Source organism: Giraffa tippelskirchi, chromosome 8 (genome assembly GCF_054371585.1).
Source record: "Giraffa tippelskirchi isolate mGirTip1 chromosome 8, T2T-mGirTip1v1.2.pri, whole genome shotgun sequence".
Classification (NCBI taxonomy): Eukaryota; Metazoa; Chordata; class Mammalia; order Artiodactyla; family Giraffidae; genus Giraffa; species Giraffa tippelskirchi.
In genome coordinates, this window is record NC_137282.1 from 74,596,311 (window position 1) to 74,621,898 (window position 25,588).

At 40.2% G+C, this 25,588-nt stretch overlaps 1 protein-coding gene across 1 annotated transcript in view; it reads right to left on the reverse strand.

Moving 5' to 3' along the window:
• The window catches only part of CSMD1 (CUB and Sushi multiple domains 1), a 1,578,457-nt gene that overhangs the window by 290,414 nt on the left and 1,262,455 nt on the right, over positions 1 to 25,588 (reverse strand). Inside the window, exons 23-24 of the mRNA XM_081517452.1 lie at positions 6,428 to 6,619; positions 5,455 to 5,581 (exon numbers count right to left, since the gene is read on the reverse strand). Of these exons, the coding sequence (XP_081373578.1) occupies positions 5,455 to 5,581; positions 6,428 to 6,619 (319 nt within the window). The remainder of the gene's footprint in view (positions 1 to 5,454; positions 5,582 to 6,427; positions 6,620 to 25,588) is intronic.

Here is a 25,588-nt window from a genome sequence, read left to right on the forward strand (position 1 = left end):
ACCATTAGCCAGACTCATCAAGAAACAAAGGGAGAAGAATCAAATCAACAAAATTGGAAATGAAAATGGAGACATCACAACAGACAACACAGAAATACAAAGGATCATAAGAAACTACTATCAGCAACTATACGCCAATAAAATGGACACCTTGGAAGAAATGGACAAATTCTTAGAAAAGTATAACCTTCCAAAACTGAACCAGGAAGAAATAGATGATCTTAACAGACCCATCACAAACACAGAAATCGAAACCGTAATCAGAAATCTTCCAGCAAACAAAAGCCCAGGACCAGACGGCTTCACAGCTGAATTCTACCAAAAATTTAGAGAAGAGCTAACCCCTATCTTACTCAAACTCTTCCAGAAAATTGCAGAGGAAGGTAAACTTCCAAATTCATTCAATGAGGCCACCAGCACCCTAATACCAAAACCAGACAAAGATGCTACAAAAAAAGAAAACTACAGGCCAATATCACTGATGAACATGGATGTAAAAATCCTTAACAAAACTCTTGCAAACAGAATCCAACAACATATTAAAAAGATCATACATCATGACCAAGTGGGCTTTATCCCAGGGATGCAGGGATTCTTCAATATTTGCCAATGCATCAATGTGATACACATTAAGAAATTAAAAGATAAAAACCATATGATTATTTCAGTAGATGCAGAGAAAGCCTTTGACAAAATTCAACATCCATTTATGATACAAACCCTTCAGAAAGCAGGCATAGACGGAACATACCTCAACATAATAAAAGCCATATATGATAAAACCACAGCAAACATTGTCCTCAATGGTGAAAAATTGAAAGCATTTCCTCTAAAGTCAGGAACAAGACAAGGATGCCCACTCTCACCACTACTATTCAACATAGTTTTGGAAGTTTTGGCCACAGTAATCAGAGCAGAAAATAAATAAAAGGAATCCAGATTGGAAAAGAAGAAGTAAAACTCTCACTGTTTGCAGATGACATGATCCTCTACATAGAAAACCCTAAAGACTCCACCAGAAAATTACTAGAGCTAATCAACGAATACAGTAAAGTTGTAGGATATAAAATTAACACACAGAAATCCCTTGCATTCTTATACACTAACAATGAGAAAACAGAAAGAGAAATTAAGGAAACACTTCCATTCACCATTGCAATGAAAAGAATAAAATACTTAGAAATAAATCCACCTAAAGAAACAAAAGACCTATATATAGAAAACTATAAAACATTGATGAAAGAAATCAAAGATAACACAAATAGATGGAGAAAGATACCATGCTCGTGGATTGGAAGAATCAATATAGTGAAAATGAGTATACTACCCAAAGCAATCTATAGATTCAATGCAATCACTATGAAGCTACCAACGATATTTTTCAGACAATTAGAACAAATAATTTTACAATTTTGTATGGAAGTATAAAAAACCTAGAATAGCCAAAGCAATCTTGAGAAAGAAGAATGGAACTGGAGGAATCAACTGGAGGAATCTATCAATCAATATACTACAAAGCAACAGTCATCAAGACAGTATGGTATTGGCACAAAGACAGAAGCATAGATCAATGGAACAAAATAGAATGCCCAGAGTTAAATCCACACACCTATAGACACCTTACCTTTGACAAAGGAGGCAAGACTGTACAATGGAGAAAAGACAATCTCTTTAACAAGCGGAGCTGGGAAAACTGGTCAACCACTTGTAAAAGAATGGAACTAGGACACTTGCTAACACCAAACACAAAAATAAACTCAAAATGGATTAAAGATCTAAATGTAAGACCAGAAACTATAAAACTCCTAAAGGAAGACATAGGCAAAACACACTCTGACATAAATCATAGCAGGATTCTCTATGACTCATCTCCCAGAGTAATGGAAATAAAAGTAAAAAGAACAAAAAAGAAATGGGACCTAATTAAACTTAAAAGCTTTTGCACAATGAAGGAAAGCAAGGTGAAAAGACAGCCTTCAGAATGGGAGAAAATAATGACAAATAAAGCAACGGACAAAGAATTAATCTCAAAAATATACAAGCAACTTCTGCAGCTCAATTCCAGGAAAATAAGCAACCCAATCAAAAAATGGGCCAAAGAGCTAAACAGACATTTCTCCAAAGAAGACATACAAATGGCTAACAAACACATGAAAAGATGTTCAACATCACTCATTACCAGAGAAATGCAAATCAAAACCACAATGAGGTACCATCTCATGCCAGTCAGAATGGCTGCTATCAAAAAGTCTACAAACAACAAGTGCTGGAGTGGTTGTGGAGAAAAAGAAACCTTCTTACACTGTTGGTGGGAATGCAAACTAGCACAGAAACTATGGAGAACAGTGTGGAGATTCCTTAAAAAAACGAAATAGAACTGCCATATGACCCAGCAATCCCATTGCTGGGAATACACACTGAGGAATCCAGAATTGAAAGAGACATATGTACCCCAATGTTCATCACAGCACTGTTTACAATAGCCAGGACATGGAAGCAACCTAGATGTCCATCAGCAGACAAATGGATAAGGAAGCAGTGGTACATATACACAATGGAATATTACTCAGCTATTGAAAAGAATCTATTTGAATCAGTTCTAATGAGGTGGATGAAACTGGAGCCTATTATACAGAGTGAAGTAAGTCAGAAAGAAAAACACCAATACTGTATATTAATGCATATATATGGAATTTAGAAAGATGGTAACGATGACCCTATATGCAAGACAGCAAAAGAGATACAGATGTAAAGAATAGACTATTGGACTCTGTGGGAGAAGGTGAGGGTGGAATGATTTGAGAGAATAGCATTGAAGCATGTATATTATCATATGTGGAACAGATCACCAGTCCAGGTTCGATGCATGAGGCAGGGTCCTCACGGCTGGTGCACTGGGATGACCCTGAGGGATGGGATGGGGAGGAGAGGGGAGGGGGGTCAGGATGGGGGACACATGTACACCCATGGCTGATTCATGTCAATGTATGGCAAAAACCACCACAATATTGTAAAGTAATTACCCTCCAATTAAAATTTTAAAAAAATAAATAAAACAAAGAAGTACAAAATTTTTAAATCTGCCTACACGGAAAGATATCCTGTTTATGTAAAGTCATTTCATGACTCACAGATAGTTCCTAGGGTGTTTCAGTATAACAGCTTTTATATCATTTAGATCAAGCATTCAGGAATTTAAAGTTAAGATGTAATACTTAATTCTATATAGTTCACTGGTAAGTGACTGCTGATTTTTATGAAGAATGTTGTTGTTGAGTCGCTGAGTCGTGCCCAACTCTTTGCAGCTTCATGGACTGTATGTAGCCTGCCAGCTCCTCTGTCCATGGAATTTCCCAGGCATAAATATTGAAATGGGTTGCCATTTCCTCCTCCAGGGTATCTTCCCAACCTAGAGACTGAACCTGAGTTTCCTACACTGGCAGGCAGATAGATTGTTTACCACTGAGTCATCTGCAGAGCCCTTTATGAAGAATACAGACTCAAATTCTTTTATTCAAACATGCCCTATTTGTGCCTCAATAAATGGCATGATTACCTAATTAATCATTTTTCTTAACTAAGGACACTTAAATTTTTTAATTAATTATTTAAATGAGTTACTTTTGCAACATTTACATTATCTAAATTCTTTCTCTTGTTCCACATACATGATTTGAATATTTATTTTGGAGGGTTTGAAAGTAGTAATAGTTTGTTCCATGTGAGTTTAACTCACTCCCAAAATGTTGATGTGACCAAATGTCAAGAAAGTCTGGTGAATTTCAGGAAGGATGGAGGCCATCAGAGAGAAACAGAGTGTCAGTGAATGGAATAAGCAGGCCTCCTCACTCCTCAGCATCCCTTCTAATTTTTACTAAGTTTTAAAGTTGCAGGAGAATACATTTACTAAGTTTGCTGGGCAACCCATTTGTGAGTAAGGACAGAATCCACTAGTTCATGAATGTTTTCATATATGCACTTGCCCCAGAAACAGGCTTCTGCTTTGCACATGTCTCTTTCAGCTTCTTCTCATATTTAAAGGAGCTGATGCCCAGATTCTTTTTTTTTTTTAATAAATTTATTTATTTTAGTTGGGATTTAATTACTTTACAATATTGTAGTGGTTTTTACCATACATTGACATGAATCACCCATGGGTTTACATGTGTTCCCCATCCTGAACCCCCCTCCCACCTCCCTCCCCATCCCCTCTGGTCGGTGTAATAACACAGAAAACAGGAAGAGGATCAGAGGGAGTGGTTAAGACTGTTGCACGGATTTTTTTTTTTCCTTTTCCTTTTTAACAATTGTTTATTTTTGGCTGCTGCTGGGCCTTCGCTGCTGTGGGAGGTTTCTCTCTGGTTGCACAGAGTGGGGCTACTCTCTAGTTGTGGTGCTCAGGCGTCTCACTGTGGTGGCTCCTCTCCTTGTGCAGCACAGGCTCAGTAGCTGTGGCATACGGGCTTGGTAGCTCTGGGGCAGGATCTTCCCAGATCAGGGGTCAAACCCATGACTCTTTCATTGGCAGGTGGGTTGTTTAGCACTTAGCCACCAGGGAAGTCTGAACAGAGTTGCCTTTTTTTTTTTTTTTTTTTTAATTAACATTGTAGACAGATTTCAAAAGAATGAAAGAGGAGAGGTGGTGGGAGCAGAAAAGGGACTTTAAGAACTATGACTACAGACTGCACATTCTCAACATGTTCTTCAGTTAAAGAAAAACTTGGTTTTAACTGAAATGTCCTCTTGCTTCACATACTATACTGTGGTTTTGACACACCCTTTTGGCACATGGAGGATTTATTTTCAAAAAATATTTTTCATTGGTTTACTTGTTAATTTAAAATTAGCATCATTTAGGACTATTCTTTTCCCATTAAGGGTGGAATATATTTCTTTAAACATTTTTTTTCCCCCACGATGTGTTTTGGCAGATGAAACACTAGTAAATCTGATGCAAACAGAAGTTTGAAAAGCCTCATGTTTTGCTTCTAGGAAAATTCCATCATCACTAGTTTCCTAAGGGAACAGAACCTGATGCAGAGAGACCCCCACATTTAATCATCCAGCTGAGGCCCCCACACCTGCATGAGGCCCTCCTAGGCCACTCACCCCAACCAACCAGAACTGCCCAGCAACTCAGAAAGTCACAAGCAAATAAATCATTGTTTTCAGCAACTAAGTTTTGGGGGGGACCCACTTGTTATGCAGCCAAAGCTAGCTGATGTACTTAATTTCTTTTTATTTTTACTACGGATGACTTAACACAAATTTTCAAAGGAATACCAAAGTGAGCATGCAATCCAATGGAAAATTTGGCCATGTGTTTTCATTTTCTCCTTTGACTGAGAAACTTAAATCTAATCGTGGATAATAAGAGATGTACTACTATCTTTACTACAAGAATAGGAGACATGCTTCTATTCTCAAATCACTGAAACTCAATAAAATGAGTACCTGATGGTCTTCCCCGGGTCCGCCTCTACCACCCAGGTGCAGTGGAGGTTGTTGTCGTAGGGAGCGGGGTATCCCGGAGACAGGATGCGTCCTGAAGTGGCAGCGTGGATCCGCCCGCCACATTCCGCTGCAAGAGATTCGAAAAACGGGCAAGTTTCCTCCAGGCCTTACAGGCTTCACTTTAACCACCTTGAAAAGCCCAAACCATCACATTCGTGTTGCATACACAGGAAAACAATCACAGCATCTGGCTGTCCCTGTCATTGCTTTTCTAAATTTACTTGTTCCCCAGAATTATCTTGATGAAAAGTCAGTGTCCTCTGTGCAAAATCAAGAGAGCAGAACAGTGAAATGCCATGTTATAAATCTAGTGATCTTTCTGTGTACAGAAGAAGTATCTAATAATAATTCTGTATTTAGAAGAAGCAATAATACCTCTCTATATAATTCTATATATGCTTCTATATATGCTAATACAACTTCTATATATAGTATCTAGTAACACTTCTTCTATATACAGAAGTATTACTTCTTCTACACTTCTCAATAAAATAGTTCTAGGGGATCTGTTTTTCCTACCTACACACACACACACACACACACACACACACACTCACAATATTGTCATTGCTATTTAGTCACCCAGGCTCAGTTGTGTCCCACTTTTTGTGACCCCCTGGACTGTAGCCCACCAGACTCCTTTGTCCATGGGATTCTCCAGGCAAGAATACTGGAGTGGGTTGCCATTTCCTTTTCCAGGGGATCTTCCTGAGCCAGGGACTGAACCTGGGTCTCCTACATGGGCAGGGAGATGGATTCTTTATCACTGAGCCACCAGGAAAGCTTCTCACAAATATAAGGAATACATGAAACCCACAGTGGAGAAAGAGCAGTAGCAGTCTCCCCCTTCTGGGAGAATCAAGTTGGAGCACCCAGGGCTTCCTGCTCCCAGGAGCACTTGCAGGTGACTCACCTACACAGGAAGGCAGCGGCCTGTCCCACACTCTCCGGTCTCCACTCAGACAGGTTAGAGTGCCCCCGCCGTGCATAGCGTAGCCGGGGTTACAGCTGTACAGGACGACCGTGTCGGTGAAGTGGCCTTCGTCCCGGATCCTGTAGCCATAGTTAGGGGTCCCTGGGTCCTCACATTTCACTAGGTCAAAACCTGTGAGCAAGGAGGGAAGGGATGAGTAGAAAGAAGTCACTGCAGCATCGGTATTGGCGTTCAAACACCGATGAAATAGACCGGGTTGTTAAATGTCCTTTGACATGTAGAAAGAAAAAGAAGACTCTGAATTTAAAAACACCGAAATACATGTGGGTCTTGATTGGGTTCATCTGTTAACCACTGGTTGTTTCTTGGGGTTTGACCACTTTATTTGTTCTTGTCTATTGACATACTTATGACTGAAGCCCAGGAGGACAGTATGGTCCTTCCCCCACCACCTCTACCCCCACCCCTCACCCCACCTCCTCCACCTGCCTTTTGTCTGTAGAATAATTTTAGTCAAATAATAAGCTTAATCAGAGAAGTGAGAAAATGCAGATCCAAAGAAAGTGCTCAAACAGAACAAAATAATAAAAGTTTAGTCACTAAACAAGGTCAAAGACATTTAGTTTCTCCTCAAGGGCTGCAGACAATTTCCTGAGTCATGTCCTGAGAGCTGTCTTGTAGATACTGAAACTCCCACCAGCTGGAAGAAGTTAACTACGCGACGCCCAGACTGTAGCCATGACATAAGGAGCCACAATTCCCAGAATTGGCCTCAAAGAAATGTTAACAAATTGACCCTGGAACAGAAGACTCAGTGTACTTAAAGCAGTCAAGAAAACAGTGATCAGACCACTGACGACCGGTTTCAAGATGGCCGTCAGAGCTGACTGTGCTGCTGGTGCAGGTAGCCCCTCCCCCATCTATAAAAGCTCTTGCCTGCTGAGTGTCAGTGTGTGTGGGGGGAGGGGCATGGAATCAGCCTTTGGACGTGAGCCCACTGTCTATCCTGGTTGCCACTCTCTGAAATGATTTTCCTTTTCACCAGTCTTGCCTCTTGAGCATTAGCTTTCAAGCAGCAAGCAGCAAGACCCCACTTTCAGTAACACAAGGAGAATCTTTATTCCAAAGAGTTCCAGGCTGTCATTATCCGACTCACACGTCCCACCAGCATCTAGATTCTCCAGTGAGCTCATGTAAGCCTTTCCTGTCTCCACACCTCCTTTTTGTCACACTGGGGCCTTCCGGGAGGGGCCACCCTCACTACCTCCCGGTGCTTATTGTTTATGTTCACTCCAGCCCCTGCCTCCAGGCCCGCTTCCTCTAAAACGCCCGGAGGTCAAGCTTCTTGGAAATTTCCATGTCCTTCCTGCTCTCGGAGCCGGGCTCTGTGTCCCACCTGGGGCCAGGGTGAGGTTCCTGAGCTGCTCCCTGTGTAGCACAAACTCCGGAATGAATCATCATAATGACTTCATCAAACTAAGCTCCGAGACTCGAAGAAAGAGATGACAGAAGTGAAGATTTAGCCTTTGCGGTACCAAGAGCTGTATATTGCTTTCACGTGAAACAATAATTTAAGGCCATCCCGTGAAGACAGTTCTACACTAAAAAATCTCTCTTCCCATATCACGATGCAAATTTTGACCATTTAAAAAAGTAGAGCTGGAAACTTGAAGGAATACATGGGTTGTTTTCATCTATTTCCACCTAACTTTGACTTCTTCCTTTTCATGAAAATAAAATAAAAAAATGAATGTGTGAGTTTTGCTAAGTCTTTCTGTCAAATTTGCATTCTGAATGCTTTCCATGGAGGAAGATACATCTTTAAATTCACATGATCATTTACCCTCAGAATCTCTACATAATCCAGATGGAGTTCTGCAGGTGTATACACAGGAAGGAAACCAGTACACATTTGATAATTTACATGCAGTGGCCACGAAAAGTTTCCTGAGATACTTTTTATTCTATAAAATATCAGTCTTTACTTACTGTGCCTTTACGAAAACTGTTTATCTATTTAAGGAATGCAAATAGCTGTAATTCAAGATGCCCAGAAGGACAGTGCATAACAGTGTATCAATTTCAGCATAAAGCAAAAGGATATTTTAAGTTGCCACAAAGGGGATCCGAATTAGGAAGAAGGGTCCCAGGCATATAAGGTTTCAGGGCTCATGCAGATACCTGACAACTCTAGTCTGATGCACAGTCCCAACACCACCAGGAAAAGAAGTTGCTAAGCTGCTGAACTCACTTAGATCGAATCGCCATCTTTACTCCTGTCTTGTAAAAGGCCTTGCATATTATTTAGCCATAGTGTCTCTTGTACAGAAGGGAAAAGGAAGCAAAGTCTTTGTTGTTACTGTTTTACTTGGTTTGGGGCTTGGATGAGACAGTGTCAGGCTGACCAGAGCAAGAAACTATTACTGGCTGGGGCACAATGGCCAGCTGAGAGTGACGGCTGGAGTAGGGCCCCACAGATAATGATAATCACCAATGTTTCAAACTGTTTCAGCATTTGGAAGTCAAATTAGGTATCTGAGTATCAATGACAGTGGAACATAAAACTCGAAATAAGCAGTAGACAAAATCTAGGTCTCAAAATGAGAAACAGAAAGAGTCAAACACGTGTCCCCTTTGTTTGTACCCCTGTGACAGGAACCTGGAGAAGCAACTTGGACATGAGCAGAGCCAGTCTCAAGCGCCAATAGACCTGAAGTTCTCGCCAAAGCAGAGTGAGGTCCATGCAGGACAGTGGCCCCGGGGGACAGTAACCACCTGCTGTCCTGCTGAAATCCACACCCCCTGTAACCCAAACTTCTGATTCTTCCAGGAATACCAGAAAGCTGCAGTTTTTAGCTTAATAAAATGCTTGTTGAATGAATACATATTTCAAAAATGGAGACGCTTAAATTCTAAGATTAGATTATGAAAACTAGATGTAAACAGTTTTAAGAGAAACCAATAATTTCTCAGTTTCTGGAGAAGGCTGAGACTCAATTCTGAAAAGTTGTCAATATTCCATCTAATTTTTTAAGACTAAACTTTGTGATGCAAAGACCTTCTGAGGATGATTAAGGGCTGGGTAGAGAAACGGCCCAGCTTGTCCAAGACCTTTTATTCTGACAGTGAGTTATTTTCTGGTTATACAGAAGACTTTTGTTATGAAAGATTGTCCTCACTGGAGATTAATGCCTATAAAAGATAAAGTAATGACATTGATTTTCCTGGTGACTTATGTGCTGTCTCATTAGCTTATAGCCATCAACTCTACAGACAAGAGATTTATGCTTAAAGGTTATCCAGACTTTCCCTCTAAGTTCAGAGAGCCTGGCTTTTAAAATCTTCCATCAAATAAGCTATCAAAGTTCTAAAATCACAGAACTTGTTTATATTAAAATTGGCTTGAAGAAACATTTCCTCTGCCCCAAATACTTGCATTATGAAACTTTTTTAAGGAAGGAAGTAAGAATCATTGAAAAACAATCAAACAACAATGTACCAATACAAATGTCTACTAAACTTTATCTGTGTTGAATTATTAGAAAAATGATTGTTTTATTGTTTTTTTCTATCACTTAGTCTAGAAACATTTTGTCTTTTTCTAAACCACATAATGTCACACAGATGAGTTAAGTCACTCTGTTTTTGAAAGGGCACTTATTCTTTCCATTGCCAGCTGCCTTGTTTTACTTATGCTCCTTCTGTTATTTTTTGTTTGTTTGTTTAAAGATCAGTTAAATCCTCAATGGCATCACGGAATACATTATTTTGCTGAAAGTCCTACACTTGATACTTAGATGTCCAAAGCTTCTAGACCTACCTCAAGTTATTATATTAAATATATTCTTCTTGTCAGAAACTTGAAAAGTATTTATTTTTTATTTTTATTACATTGATATTCTCAAATTCAGCTTTTCAAGTCAGTGAAAAGAGTTTTGTTTGTGCAAAGCTTCTTACAGGATTTAATAATTCATGCACAGTTACAGGCAGAATCATAGACATTTATCCCCAGAGGAATTGACATCTTGAAAGGACTAGAGAAAGATCTACAGAAACTCCAGATTTCTAATTCTTATTGCTTGTGCTGTGAACCAGCTTGGCCCTTGGACTCTGAGTCCATCCACATGCAGTAGATACACTGCCTCTCTCCAAAAACAGAATGAGAATCATTTCAATTGAGCCCTTGATTAAGGCATAATATTAACATTGTCTCTTAAAAATTTCAGCACTGCTTGTAGACACTGGTGAACTAAGTTGAAGTGATGTATAGTAACAGAGTTCATTTTTTTTTTTTTTTTGCACTTTTAACATATTTTTTTAATTTTATTTATTTATTTATTTAAATTTATTTATTTTAGTTGGGGGCTAATTACTTTACAATATTGCAGTGGTTTTTGCCATACATTGACATGAATCAGCAATGGGTTTACATGTGTTCCCCTTCCTGAACCCCCCTCCCACCTCCCTCCCCATCCCATCCCTCTGGGTCATCCCATTGCCCCAGCCCTCAGCATTTGTCTCATGCATCGAACCTGGAATGGTGTTCTGTTTCACATATGATAATATACATGTTTCAATGCTATTCTCTCAGAACGTCCCACCCTCACCTTCTCCCTCAGAGTCCATAAGACTGTTCTATGCATCTGTGTCTCTTATTCTATCTCGCATATAGAGTTATCGTTACCATCTTTCAAATTCCATATATATGCATTAGTATACTGTATTGGTGTTTTTCTTTCTGGCTTACTTCACTCTGTATAACGGGGTCCAGTTTCATCCATCTCAGTAGAACCGATTCAAATGTATTCTTTTTAATGGCTGAGTAATATTCCATTGTGTATATGTACCACAGCTTCCTTATCCATTCGTCTGATGATGGACATCTAGGTTGCTTCCATGTCCTGGCTATTGTAAACAGTGCTGCAATGAACATTGGGGTACACGTGTCTCTTTCAATTCTGGTTTCCTCAGTGTGTATGCCCAGCAGTGGGATTGCTGGGTCATATGGCAGTTCTATTTCCAGTTTTTTTAGGAATCTCCACACTGTTCTCCATAGTGGCTGTACTAGTTTGCATTCCCACCAACAGTGGAAGAGGGTTCCCTTTTCTCCACACCCTCTCCAGCATTTATTGCTTGTAGACTTTTGGATAGCAGCCATTCTGACTGGTGTGAAATGGTACCTCACTGTGGTTTTGATTTGCATTTCTCTAATAATGAGTGATGTTGAGCATCTTTTCATGTGTTTGTAAGCCATCTATATGTCTTCTTTGGGGAAATGTCTGTTTAGTTCTTTGGCCCATTTTTTGATTAGGTCGTTTATTTTTCTGGAATTCAGCTGCAGGAGTTGCTTGTATATTTTTGAAATTAATTGTTTGTCTGTTGCTTCATTTGCTATTATTTTCTCCCATTCTGAAGGCTGTCTTTTCACCTTGCTTATAGTTTCCTTTGTTGTGCAAAAGCTTTTAATTTTAATTAGGTCCCATTTGTTTATTTTTGCTTTTATTTCCAATATTCTGGGGGGTGGGTCATGGAGGATCCTGCTGTGATTTATGTTGGAGAGTGTTTTGCCTATGTTTTCCTCTAGGAGTTTTATAGTTTCTGGTCTTACGTTTAGATCTTTAATCCATTTTGCGTTTATTTTTGTGTATGGTGTTAGAAAGTGTTCTAGTTTCATTCTTTTACAAGTGGTTCTTAAATGACAATATAAAATTCTGGGATGTTCATACTGTGTCCATTTCAGGAAAAATATTTTTTCTGTGGTTCATTAAAATATCTCAAAAATATTTTTTTACATTTAATTTAGATCTACAGAGGTAGTCCTCCAAATAAGAGGTTTTTCCATTTTAATTAGAATCTAAAAGACTTAGAATGACTACTCTTAAGGCTACTATAGAGTAATGACTTTAAAAATATAGAGAATATATCCTTTTCTATCTTGAAGCCACTAGCTTGACATAAATCAGTGTACAAATACTGATTTTCTGTATTTTCTTTCTGCCATAGACTCTTTAAAAAGATTAAAGTTATCTGTCAAAACATTACCTATTAAGAGTTGCAATTGCTGCTTGGATCTATTTAGCAAATCCATTTCTTTCTGTTTTCCAGTGATTTCTTCTTAGTCACATTAATAGTAAAGATGCTTTGAACAAAATGTTTTAGTCAAAACAAGCTCCAAACATCAAGCTAATTAAAATTATTACTTCATCTTTTGCAGCTATTACCCAATTTTAATCTTTTTAAAGATTAAATCCTATATCTCTTCAAATTCTAACAAAATATTTCTGTTACAAGAGACTTCCACTTAACTCTCAAGTATTTTGACTAGTTCTTATCTTCCAAATCAAGTACTTATGTTGGAAAAGAATCTGCTGTAGACTTAATCCATTTCATACACCCAGGAGGAGCAGTGAGGGTTACGGTTGGCTTGTGAGTTCATCCTGCTTCCCAGGGACTCTTCAGAAACTACCTTCATTCTCTGGTGAGCTTTGAGTACATGACTGATGAAGAATCTTTATCATGTATGCACCGCTGATACCTTCTCCTATGAACCATTGATAAAGTCTCACAATGTTTATAGAAACCTACTATTTCTTTACTTTACCTAATAAGACATTTCGATTTGCACAATGTACTTTTTGCAAAAAATAAAAATAAAAGGTAGTAATCTAAAAAATGTTGCCATATGCAAAACCAATAACTCACTTCACTCAGTATAAGGAGAACTACACCGAACACTTAAAAATTCTTTTTTATTAAATTCTTTTATTTGCAGTCATCTACAGAGAAATGTGTTTGGGGGGAGAACACTTCTGAAACTCATTTTTGTGGTTCACTCGGAAGTAAAATTCACTAACTGTGAGTGTCATGAAATATTTGATTAACTCATGTTTCTAAACATAAATCTCATTATTCAAGAAAGAAATTCTGGGTCAAGTGTTTGTGTGTGTTTAGCTTTTAAATTGTTATCTATTAAATTATATATCTATTTGTTCAGCTATGCTGTTATTGGTTTAAAATTGAGTTTTTGGTCAGCTACGTTGTTTGAATTTAATCCATTTATTTTCCCCAACATGCTACATTTTATTATCATTGTTATTATTTTTGATTATGTGAGCAGCCCCGGTGGAAAGACACTGAATTTTCCCAGAATAGCAATAATCATCAGGATTGTGATGATGTTTAAATGGAGCTCAGAAGCTCTGAGCTCCAGAGGGGAAAAAAAAACAAAAACCAAAAACTGAAGAAGTCCAGAATAAGAATCAGATAACCAAAGAGATTAACTATTTTTATGGAACCATATTGGTTTTTATCAAACATATTGCTAAGATATCATAATGGAATGTAATCACAGCTAAGAATTCCAGAAGTCCATCTTGAAATGTGCAATTCTGAATATATTATATAATTCTAGAACAAATCTTTCATGTTGCCTACACTCTGACATTGAGCAGAGCTACCCAATGATTCCAATTGTTAATACATGTTCTGAGAAATCTTCCTGAAAGAATTTATACTCTTCACCTGAATATTACTATTGAATCATACTATTCATTTCACTCTGAATCAGCCTTTAAACATATCCACAGGGCGAGTCCTCTTCTAACACACTGCAGTAAGAACTTATGATCAGTGTGTCATCTAAATTTCAAAACATATTTAGTATCAGTTCTAGGGCAGGGACTTTGAGAAGCATGGGATGAAACAGGGTCCTATCTTTTATAGTCTAGTTAATTACATAGACCAGAAAATAGCATTTTCAACATAATATGATACATGCTGCAGTAGAGGAGGAGAGATTCCTGTGAAGGATGCGAGAGCCACAAAAGGAAGCAGGAAGTTTGGGAGAAGACCTGAGTTAGTCCAAAAAGATAGTTGGCATCAGGGGTGATAAAACCAGAGGGAGGAGAAGATTCAGGTCAAGTCTTCACAGGTGCGTGGGCATCTGGAAGAATGTGGTCTCTCCTGGGAGTGCAAAGCCATTTCTGGGAGTATGGGTATTTGCTGAAGCTTCTTTTTAAGTGTGTGGATGTGGAGTGGGAGGAGGGCTGCAGAGAAGATGGAGCAGATATGGACAAGACTGGCAAGGGCTGGACTGCAGCCCAGGGAGTTGAGACTGAGTCAGTGTGTGACGGAGTCCAGGAGAAACCAGGGCAGCTGAACAGGCAGTGATGCAAACACATTTGCATTTCAGAGATAATCAGAGTGGGAAAAAAGACAGGAAAATGGAACAGATGCTTATTTAGTGTTGAAAGGTAGGTGGTAGCAGGGGCTATGTGGTAGTAGACAAGGTAAGATTATGTGTGCATATAAAGCTTATCAGGCAGAGGGAGCTTAAGTGATGAGTGAGGCTGCAGAGAGGTGGCCTGTGATGAGCAGAGAAGACAGGAAAGGGAACAGAGCTGGTACGAGAGGCAAAGGGCTCATGTGTCAGGCAGAGAGGAAGCACCAACATCATCAACTCATAGTGAAAGTGAAGTCACTCATTTGCGTCCAACTCTTCGCAACCCCATGGACTGCAGCCTACCAGGCTCCTCCATCCACGGGATTTTCCAGGCAAGAGTACTGGAGTGGGGTGCCATTGCCTTCTCCAACATCATCAACTCATAACATGGTGTCATCTCATTACAGATCCAGTGAATATATCCAGGAAAACAAGGCAATCCTTTACCAACAGCTTCTTCTAGGAAATAATTACAAACAAACAAGCTTTGCAGCATTTTGGGACAAGAACTAGAAAGTAGCAGGCATTAGAGTAGGGGTCCCCAACCTCCTGGCTGAGGACCGTACTGCCTGTCAGATCAGTGGCAGCATTTGATTATAAATAAAGTGCACAGTAAGCATAATGTGCTTGAATCATCCCCAAACCATCCCCCCACTGCTGGTCCATGGAAAAACTGTCTTCCATGAAATAGGCCCCTGGTGCCAAAAAGGGTGGGGACTTTAGAGAACTTTAGAGAAAGATTGCTGCCTTAGAGAGCTTACTCTCCAACAGAGAAATCAGAAATAATAACAAATAACAGCACATTGGTGACGAGTTTCCAAGCAGCAGAAACATAAAATATGAGCCAACACGGACACAAGCATAACAAATGCATGGTTCTGTTCTCTGTTGTTTTCAGCCTGCATTTTCTGTTAGTTTCTCTGCTTTTTCTTAGTTATTTCTGTCTTGTTGTAGTCACTTCTCTTTCTGTTGGAGGTTAACAGTAGGACATGCACAAAACATTTAATAGGAACATCTATAATATTTTATAAGAGTAGCTCCTTTCAACAAACAGAAAGAGCTGTGGCTTATCTGATAGATATTAATGTTTGTCTGGCATAACAACTCTATGTTCAGATGATCCATGTCTTTTATACATTTTAGTTTTTTTTCCCCAAACTTTAAATTTTTCATTTTATATTGCAGTATAGCCGATTAACAATGTTGTGGTGGTTTCAGGTGAACGGCAAAGGGACTCGGCCATACATAATACATGTATCCATTCTCCCCTAAACTCTCCCATCCGGGCTGGTATATAACACTGAGCAGAGTTCCATGTGTTATACAATAGGTCCTTGTTGGTGATGCATTTTAAATATAACAGTGTGTACATGTCATCCCAAAGTCCCTACCTATCCCTACCCCCTTGCAACCATAAGTTCATTCTCTATGTCTGTGAGTCTCTTTCTGTTTTGTCAGTTCATTTGTATCGCTTCTTTTTAGATTCCACATATAAGGGATACAGTATGATATTTTTCCTTCTCTGACTTATTTCACTTAGTATGACACTCTCTAGGTCCATTTATGCTGCTCTAAATGGCATCATTTCTTTTTAATGACTGAGTAATATTCCATAAAGTGTATATAATACAACTTTAATTTTAAGCAAAAATATTGACATAAAAACCACTGCTCTGACTGTAAATGTAAGCTATTAATATTCTTCTCTTAAAATGTACTTTTAATCATCATTTGTCCCTGATGATGAAGGTAGTAAATTATAAACAGAAGCTTAGTCTAGTAATACTACTTTTTTATGGATAAAATATATTGGAGAGTATAATTTCCCAATATAATTTTGACCCACTATATTAATGGGCATAGAATGAAAAAAATGACATAATTTAACTAATCTAGTTGAGAACATAAACCTGGAACATCTTGCCTTCTGACCTACAACATTAATTCATGAATGAAATCACTTAGTTGACATGCATTTATAAAGCACCTACTGTGTGTCAGATATTCTGCTAGGTGATGAAGATAAAAAGCTAATTAACCTCAGTCCTGCCCCACCAGGAGCTCACAATCTGTACAGGAAGAAAAACAGCAGTTAATACTGTCTGTCTTTAAGGCACATTCAGTCATTAATTTCACACACTCCCTAAGCACTTACTGTGTGCCCTATGGGTCTATGTGCAGGCAGAGCCTGACTCCGGGTGCTCAGAGCTTCATCGGTAGCATTACTATCACATCAACAAGTGCTTAAGGAGAAGAGAATGGACAGATGTGGAGATTTCAGGTGCAGATGGAATTGCTCATGGAGCTGGAGTCTCCTCTGTCCTTCCCGAGGTTTCTGTGAAGCGGGACATCAGTACAGGGCAGCCCATTCACAGGCAGCCACCCACACAACATATGGCTGCTTCTAAATGAGCCACCTGTACTTTCCAAGGGACGCCGGCAGACAGCAAACAGCACGTCACACGCCATGGAGGAGGCTTTTTCCAGTATCACCAACAAAACAAACAGGCATGCGTACACAAAGGGACACCCAGCAGTATGATGAGGTCAGTTTGGCCAACTGTACAACACATTTAATTACAAAGAATGCAATTTGATTACTGTCAGAACATATTACAAGACAGAGTGGTAGTTGTTCATTTTTCTTTCTTTTTTTTTTTTTTATAAATTTATTTATTTTAGTTGGGGGCTAATTACTTTACAATATTGTAATAGTTTTTGCCATACATTGACATGAATCAGCCATGGGTTTACATGTGTTCCCCTTCCTGGACCCCCCACCCACCTCCCTCCCCATCCCATCCCTCTGGGTCATCCCACTGCCCCGGCCCTGAGCCCTTGTCTCATGCATCGAACATGGAATGGTGTTCTGTTTCACATATGATAATATACATGTTTCAATGCTATTCTCCCAGAACGTCCCACCCTCACCTTCTCCCTCAGAGTCCATAAAATTGTTCTATGCATCTGTGTCTCTTATTCTGTCTTGCATATAGGGTTATCATTACCATCTTTCAAATTCCATATATATGCATTAGTATACTGTATTGTTGTTTTTCTTTCTGGCTTACTTCACTCTGTATAATGGGCAGGATCCTCCATGACCCACCTCCCAGAATATTGGAAATAAAAGCAAAAATAAACAAATGGGACCTAATTAAAATTAAAAGCTTTTGCTCAACAAAGGAAACTATAAGCAAGGTGAAAAGACAGCCTTCAGAATGGGAGAAAATAATAGCAAACGAAGTAACAGACAAACAATTAATCTCAAAAATATACAAGCAACTTCTGCAGCTGAACTCCAGAAAAATAAACGATCCAATCAAAAAATGGGCCAAAGAACTAAACAGACATTTCTCCAAAGAAGAAATACAGATGGCTAACAAACACATGAAAAGATGCTCAACATCACTCATTATTAGAGAAATGCAAATCAAAACCACAATGAGGTATCATTTCACACCAGTCAGAATGGCTGCTATCCAAAAGTCTACAAGCAATAAATGCTGGAGAGGGTGTGGAGAAAAGGGAACCCTCTTCCACTGTTGGTGGGAATGCAAACTAGTACAGCCACTATGGAGAACAGTGTGGAGATTCCTTAAAAAACTGGGAATAGAACTGCCATATGACCCAGCAATCCCACTGCTGGGCATATACACTGAGGAAACCAGAATTGAAAGAGACGCATGTACCCCAATATTCATCGCAGCACTGTTTACAATAGCCAGGACATGGAAGCAACCTAGATGTCCATCATCAGACGATGGATAAGGAAGCTGTGGTACATATACACAATGGAATATTACTCAGCCATTAAAAAAAATACATTTGAATCATTTTTCTTTTTTTGCAGAAGAATTTAAGAAGTAACTTTTCTTTAAAGCCTGTGTTCTTTGCTTTTGTCCAGGGATGTCTAAAAAATAAAACTCAACAAGTTTTAAACTTTGAAATCCACAAGTTGCTTAAAATATAGCAATTGTTTTAAGCATCTGATTTTTTTTTTTTTTACATGATCAGAGAACTTTACCAAATACTCAGCATTTGCAGAAGGAACATGATTTTAAAAAATACAATCAGTGGGAAAAAACAGTCCAAGTTCCAGATTTCCATCCTAATTCTAGCTCCAAAAGGCAGGGCAGTTTCTCAGGCACTTCTCCTGGTTCCTTCTATCCCAGTTTTCAGCCCCCCCGCCCCCCTCCCATGTTAAGCGCCTGATTTTGGATACAGGGGAGCAGTTATTTCGATAGCTAATGCCTTTCAAGGCTGATGTGAAGATTCCACCTAGCAGCAGCCATTAGGGCTTCCCCGCCATTTCCACGTGCCCCAACCAGGCACTTTTTTTTTTTTTTAAGCATCTGATTATTGTTGATTCTTTACATTTTAGTTTATAGTTTTGAAGGATCTTCAGGGTCAAAAGCAAAGTTAAGAAGCACTGAAAATCCTTTCCAATGTATGCTTCTATAATTTAATAACCCTATAGCAAAACAGGGTAGAAATTAAAACTAGATTTAATATAGGTTTTGATAGATTATGAAATTAAATATCGATATAAGTAGAGCCAATATCTAGAACAAGGTGGCAAGTGAGAAATTTCTGCATATATTGATCATAAACACCATCATTGAAATAGGTGGCTCAGCAGTAAAGGCTCCACCTGCAATGCAGGAGACTCAGAGCCATGGGTTTGATTCCTGGGTTGGGAAGATCCCTTGGACTAGGAAATGGCAACCCACTCCAGTATTCTTGCCTGGAGAATTCCATGGATGGAGGAGCCTGGTGGGCTACAGTCCATGGGGTCACAAAGAGTTGGACATGACTGAGCTTCTGAGCACACACACAATAATATGTTTGCATATTTTTAACATTGAGACATGTTTTCAAAAATGATTTTTTACAAAGAAACTTGGCATTACAGTCAAAATGATTTATATCATTATTTCACCCATAGAAAATTTTTCAGATTTTTCTTTTCATATTGCTTAAGGAAAACTAAATCCATTAAATGAAATGATGGAAAAACAGGAAGAAAGAAAATTAGGAACACATCAATAAACTATTTTAAAAAGTTATTTATTACTAGTATAAGTTTATCAACATATAATTTTAAGGTCTGGTATCTAAACCTTAACGCTACTTATGTCTACATGTATTTGTTTTTAGATGGGAATATGCAGATTCACATCACATTATTCTTTTTTTTTTTTTACTTCAATAGAGAAATACAAGTTGTAGCTGATTTATTATTTTCCCCTGTGATGTCAGTGTCTATTATTTGCTTAGGAACCAGATGAACAGACTGGACCCTGACTTTAGGCCTGTGTTTCTATAAAGATGGACACAAATGTAAAAGCAGCGCTTAACAGAACACTTAGTGCATCCGGTGCTTCTATCTACATAGTCTCTCTTAACCCTGAAAATAACCTTAGAAAACCCACAAGAAGCTAAGGAAGACAGACTGGAGGGCTGGTCACAACCAGAATACACGGGGACCACCCACAGAAAGTCCGATTCCTTCAGGAAGCACACAGACTCAGGTGGTGACTCCCGCTTCGGGGGCATCCCTCCCCTCTGCAGAGTCTGAAGCTGCCCCTTCCTCTTGGGAGGAACTCCCACCCTGGGGTCCTCCCGGCCCTCCCACTGAGACAGGAATGCAGGAACTGAGCCGCACCTGACAAAGCAGAGCAGACATGGCGCCCGTCTCTTCTCATCCACTAAGGAAGAGTCACTTGACTAGGCCAAAAAATGAGTGAAAATAATTTTGAAATGTCCCACTGGGGACTTCATTTTTCTTCACTCATAAGATTACCAGTACATTTGTTACATTCTCTTTTCCCCAGAAAACTTTCCACATTGGATCAAGAAACAAGTCGAATTTACCAACAGCCAACTGGACTTCACGCTCGTCCTTGAGGCGTTATCCCTGAGGCAGCCTTTGACAAGAGTCCTGGTTCCCCAAGCGCTGTTCCTCCCTCTCTTCAGTTTGCCTTTCTACCCATGGCACAAAAAAATGTCTGGGAGGAAGGTAAAGTCTCCTAATGGATGATATCTAAGGAGCCCAAGGGAAGAAGGTGAGTGAGTAAGGAAAAGGGACCCCCGCTGAAGGCAGGCTGAGGACATCCTGACCAGACGGCCTGGCGGGGGTGAGGACCCGCCGGGGAGCACGGAGGACCGGCGGTAATTCTTTCAAAATACTGCCCTAAATTCAGCCCGTCCTCAGATTCACATCCCTGGGCCCATCCTCTTCATTTTCCAAGTGCTAACCATGCCTAGAAACGCTTATTTCCCCCTGCCCCCACATTGTGGAGATGTTTACAAGGAAAAGTAAAAGATTTATGAAAACACTTTGGGCCCTTCACGAGTACACTCCATAAATGTAAGGGATTACCAACAATACTTGGATTTATCGCTACTGCCATTATTCATACGCTGTCACTTTTATTATTCTACAACAAATAAATACAAAGTAAGAGTGAGGCCATAGGGCAGAACGCTCCGCCTCAGGCGGCACGGTGAGGGCGTCCATTGCTGAGACGTGACCGCCCTGACGGGACCGCCGCTGGCCTCTCAGGACAGCAGGAGAGGAGCGCGCGGCTCCCGCCTCCCCACAGCCGGACTGTCTGTGTGACTCCAGCCTCGGCCCGGCGGTGCCTCGCCCCACCTGCCTGCGTCCCCACCGGCTTGCTCCCTCCCGAGCCACCCTACTCAGCCCTGCGGCAGCCTCGAGCCCGGCTGACACAGAACGGGCTCCTCGGGACTTCACAGGGGCCCCGAGAAGCCTCACCTCCGCCGAGCCTCACGGAGAGTTCAGGAGCAAAGCCAGAAGCGAGAGAAAGTCCAGTGTGCAGCCAGACAGCGCGGTGAGACCCACAAAGCCCCCGGATGCACTCTCTTCATCTCCCCTTTTCTTCTCTCAAAGATGCTCACGCTCCTCGCGCTCTGTCTTTCCACTGCTCCCAAACCACTCACCAACATCTTGGCAAAAACCTCCCTTGCATCCTCTCAAACGGGTCCACTGCTTCCTGACCTCACCTGCTGCTGTCTTCCTCACCTCCTGGCCGGGATCCGCCTGCTAAGAAATTTCCTGATGGGATAGCCTACAGGTCTCAGGAAATGCCCCTCTAGTCACCTTCTTGACATGTCCTGTCACCCACTGCTGCCTCGGGGTCCAGGGTGACTGCCTCCATGTGCCCCGGTACTGCCAGCGCTCCAAACGACGTCCCTACCCAAGGGTCAAGTTCAGAGCATTCCCGCTGAGTCTTCCCAGCTACTCCTCCTGAGCACTCTTCCGCCTCCCTGGGTTTGCTATGAATCCTGCCACCAAACACATGATGGTTGGTGTGCCTTGAGCTGTTTAGTCTTCTCAGCTTCCCTGTGCATACACTTCGTGTTTCCATGTAAAACATCACCTCCTTGAAAATAGAGGTAGGATCGTGAATTCTGTTTATTGCATCACCTAAGTGAGCACCAGCAGGATATTGGCAGACATAACTAGGCAAGAAGCAGGGGGCTTCTGTGGTGGCTCAGCAGTAGAGAATCCGCCTGCAGTGCAGGAGACCCAGGTTCGATCCCTGGGTCAGGAAATCCCCTGGAGAAGGAAATGGCAACCCACTCCAGTATTCTTGCCTGGAGAATCCTATGGACAGAGGAGCCTGGCAGTCTACAGTCTGTGGAATCACAGAGAGTCAAACAAAACTGAACAACTAAAACAACAACAACAATCCACTGGAGAGGAAAACTCACCACCCCTTTTCCCAGGGTCCCTTGTCTGAGTATAGGGGTCTGTGAATGGGGATCACAGCCTATTTTTTTGGAGAAGGAAATAGCAACCCACTCCAGTATTCTTGCCTGGGAAATCCCATGGACAAAAAGCCTGGTGGGCTACAGTCCGTGGTGTAGCAATGAGTTGGACAAGACGGTGTGAATGAGTACAAGTAAGCACACCAGTTAAAACAGAAACAGTGAATATGCTTATGTTACTATGACTCATGGGTGCTTATTTTAATTCTAATTTGTTAATATGTGCCTTTGATTCAAATAAACTATTAAGCTTATGATTTTCAAGTGTTATTAAAACACAAAATTCAATGATTGTCCACACATAAAAAAAAAAAATCAGTGAAGTGGCTTTCAAAATCATGAGTATATCCATACATGCATGTTTTTCAAATTTTAATACTTTCTGACTTTTACAAAATTTTGGAGGGTTTAAAAATAGCTTTCAATAAAAACTATGCACTTAGGGAGATTTCAGAATGTATTCAGCATTACCGAACGTTAGGATGGAGAGTGCTACTGTGTTCAGTCATGTCCAACTTTTTGCGACTCCATGGATGGTAGCCTGCCAGGCTCCTCTGTTCATGGGATTTCCCAGGCAAGAATACTGGAGTGGGTTGCCATTTCCTCATCCAGGACATCCTCCCGACCCAGGGATCGAACCTGCATCTGGCACGTTTCCTGCATGGGCAGGTGGATTCTTTACCACTGAGTCACCTGGGAAGTCCTAGAATGGAGTGTGGACAGTCACGTTTCTCCACAGAAATGTTTTCCCAAAGAAGGAATTCCATCAGCTCCCCTTACATACCGTTACCCTCTTTTAGGAAATGCTAGACAAAGAAGTCCTGAACTATTTTTATTCCCGAGTGCAACAGCACTGAATCCTCCCTCATCCTTCAGAAATCAGCCCTCAGAGCCATCCTCATCCTTCTTCATCCCATTTACAATCCACTTCATCCCCATGCCCTGGAAACTGAGGGTTAAAAAAAAATTCTGTCACTCATATTTTTACCTACCTTGTTCTTACAGCCATTACATCAGAATTAGATCAGACAAGGTCCAACAAGGAAATTCTAACTTTATTTGCATCTAGGTTCTATACTATGTATTGTAGCAAGATTAAAACCTTAATACCAAATACCAAGTGATGTCAAAATCCCATTATCCAAAAATAAAGTCTGCCTCACTCCTACTATGAAATCTCCTTTTCCCCATTTCCCCAGCTCGTTAAATGACTGCTGTTGGGTCCAAGAATATTGGCATTGCCCTCAGCTCCTCTTACACTTCACACTGAGATCTTGCTTATCCAGCTGTTAATGGCATTAAAGGGTAAACTTAAACTCATCACAAGAAAACCTTCACACCCCTTTGGCCAGTTAAAATACTCTTTGATTTCTTTCATAGAATTTCAGAACTAAGAGTGTCTGAAAATGACTACTCATTTACAAGAGACAATACTGTCTGTGATGTGACAAACCCAGCAGCTGGCTGGTGACAGAGCTGGGTCTCCAGAGACTCAGGAAGGTGTAGCTTCACCTTGTATCTCACCATTGGGTTACAATACTTGATGGGGTGTATGCTCACCTTGTGTCTCACCACTGGGTTATGATACTTGATGGTGAGTGCACAATCCTCACATCTGCTATTGAACAGTGCTAAGTGTGTGACTCCTAATCTTTGCAAATGTCAAGCTGAATATTCCAGAAGCCTTCAAATACTTAAATATCCCCCACTCTAATTGCCTAGTGTTGGAATTTAACAGACATAATTATTGTCATATCAGTGTTTTCTGGAATGTTTACTTAGTAAAAAAACAAAAACAACAACCATAAAACCATAAAATAACTGCTTGTTTGATGATGCTGTGGAAATCCAAACAGACTTCAAATGTCTTTATGTCAAAATTCAAGAAGTTGAGAAAATAATAATTTTGAATAGATTTCATGCCTCTTACCCTTGTAAAGCATCATTAAGAATGCCATAATTCATGCAAGAAAAATCAAAATCAGACACAAAGTGACCTGGGATCCATTACCTAGCACTTCCTTTTTGACAAGACACAGATGTCTCTGAGATTCCTATCATCCCATGAGTGACCCATACAAAAACAATATCTATGACTTTGACTAATATAATAATTATTACTTTTTATTTCCCCTAAGAAGAATGGAAAAAGTTCTGACATCTCTCTTCCCATAAAATGTTAGATTTTATAGCATTCGGTGATATCATCTGTCAGCCTTCATCTTATTTCACACTCAAGTCATATGCTTTTAGTTTAATCCTTGTAATTAAATCATTTATGTCATTCTTCACTGAGTCCTTTTGTCTTTCTCAAAGAATTGGTGACCAACAATATATTTAATTCTGAAAGAGGGAAATAGCAGTGCATATCAGCTATCAAACTGTCACAAAATACAAGGAATTATAAATTACAAAATCAAAAAATGTTCACAGAACTAAACCTCATGGAAAATGATGAAAAGCTATGTAGAAGCTGTTCCTAGACCCACCAGTGTGCAGGGGCTTCTGTAGGGTTTCAAGGACTGTGACGTGGGTCACCAGAGTGAACTGAGATCCTAATTAGGCTGTCCTCATAAGGACAGAGAAGCAAAGCATGTCATGGTTTCACTGAATTTTTACAAAGCATTGCAACAACTAATATTTTAGTCTTTGTGATGCTATACATGCTAAGAAAACCCCGACAGCCTATTAAAAAGCAGAGATATCAAAGGTCCCAGATGCAAGAGTTGGACCACAAGGAAGGCTAAGTGCCAAAGAACTGATGCTTTTGAACTGTGTTGCTGGAGAAGACTCTTAAGAGTCCTTTGGACAGCAAGGAGATCAAACCAGTCAATCCTAAAGGAAATCAACCCTGAATATTCATTGGAAGGACTGATACTGAAGCTGAAGCTCAATCCTTTGGCCACCTGATGGGAAGAACTGACTCATTGGAAAAGACCCTGATGCTGGGAAAGATTGAAGGCAGGAGGAGAAGAGGATGACAAAGGATAAGATGGATGGCATCACCAATTCAATGGACATGAGTTTGAGCAAACTCTGGGAGATAGTGAAGGACAGGGGGAGCCTGGCATGCTGCAGTTCATGGGATTGCAAAGAGCTGGACATGACTGAGTGACTGAACA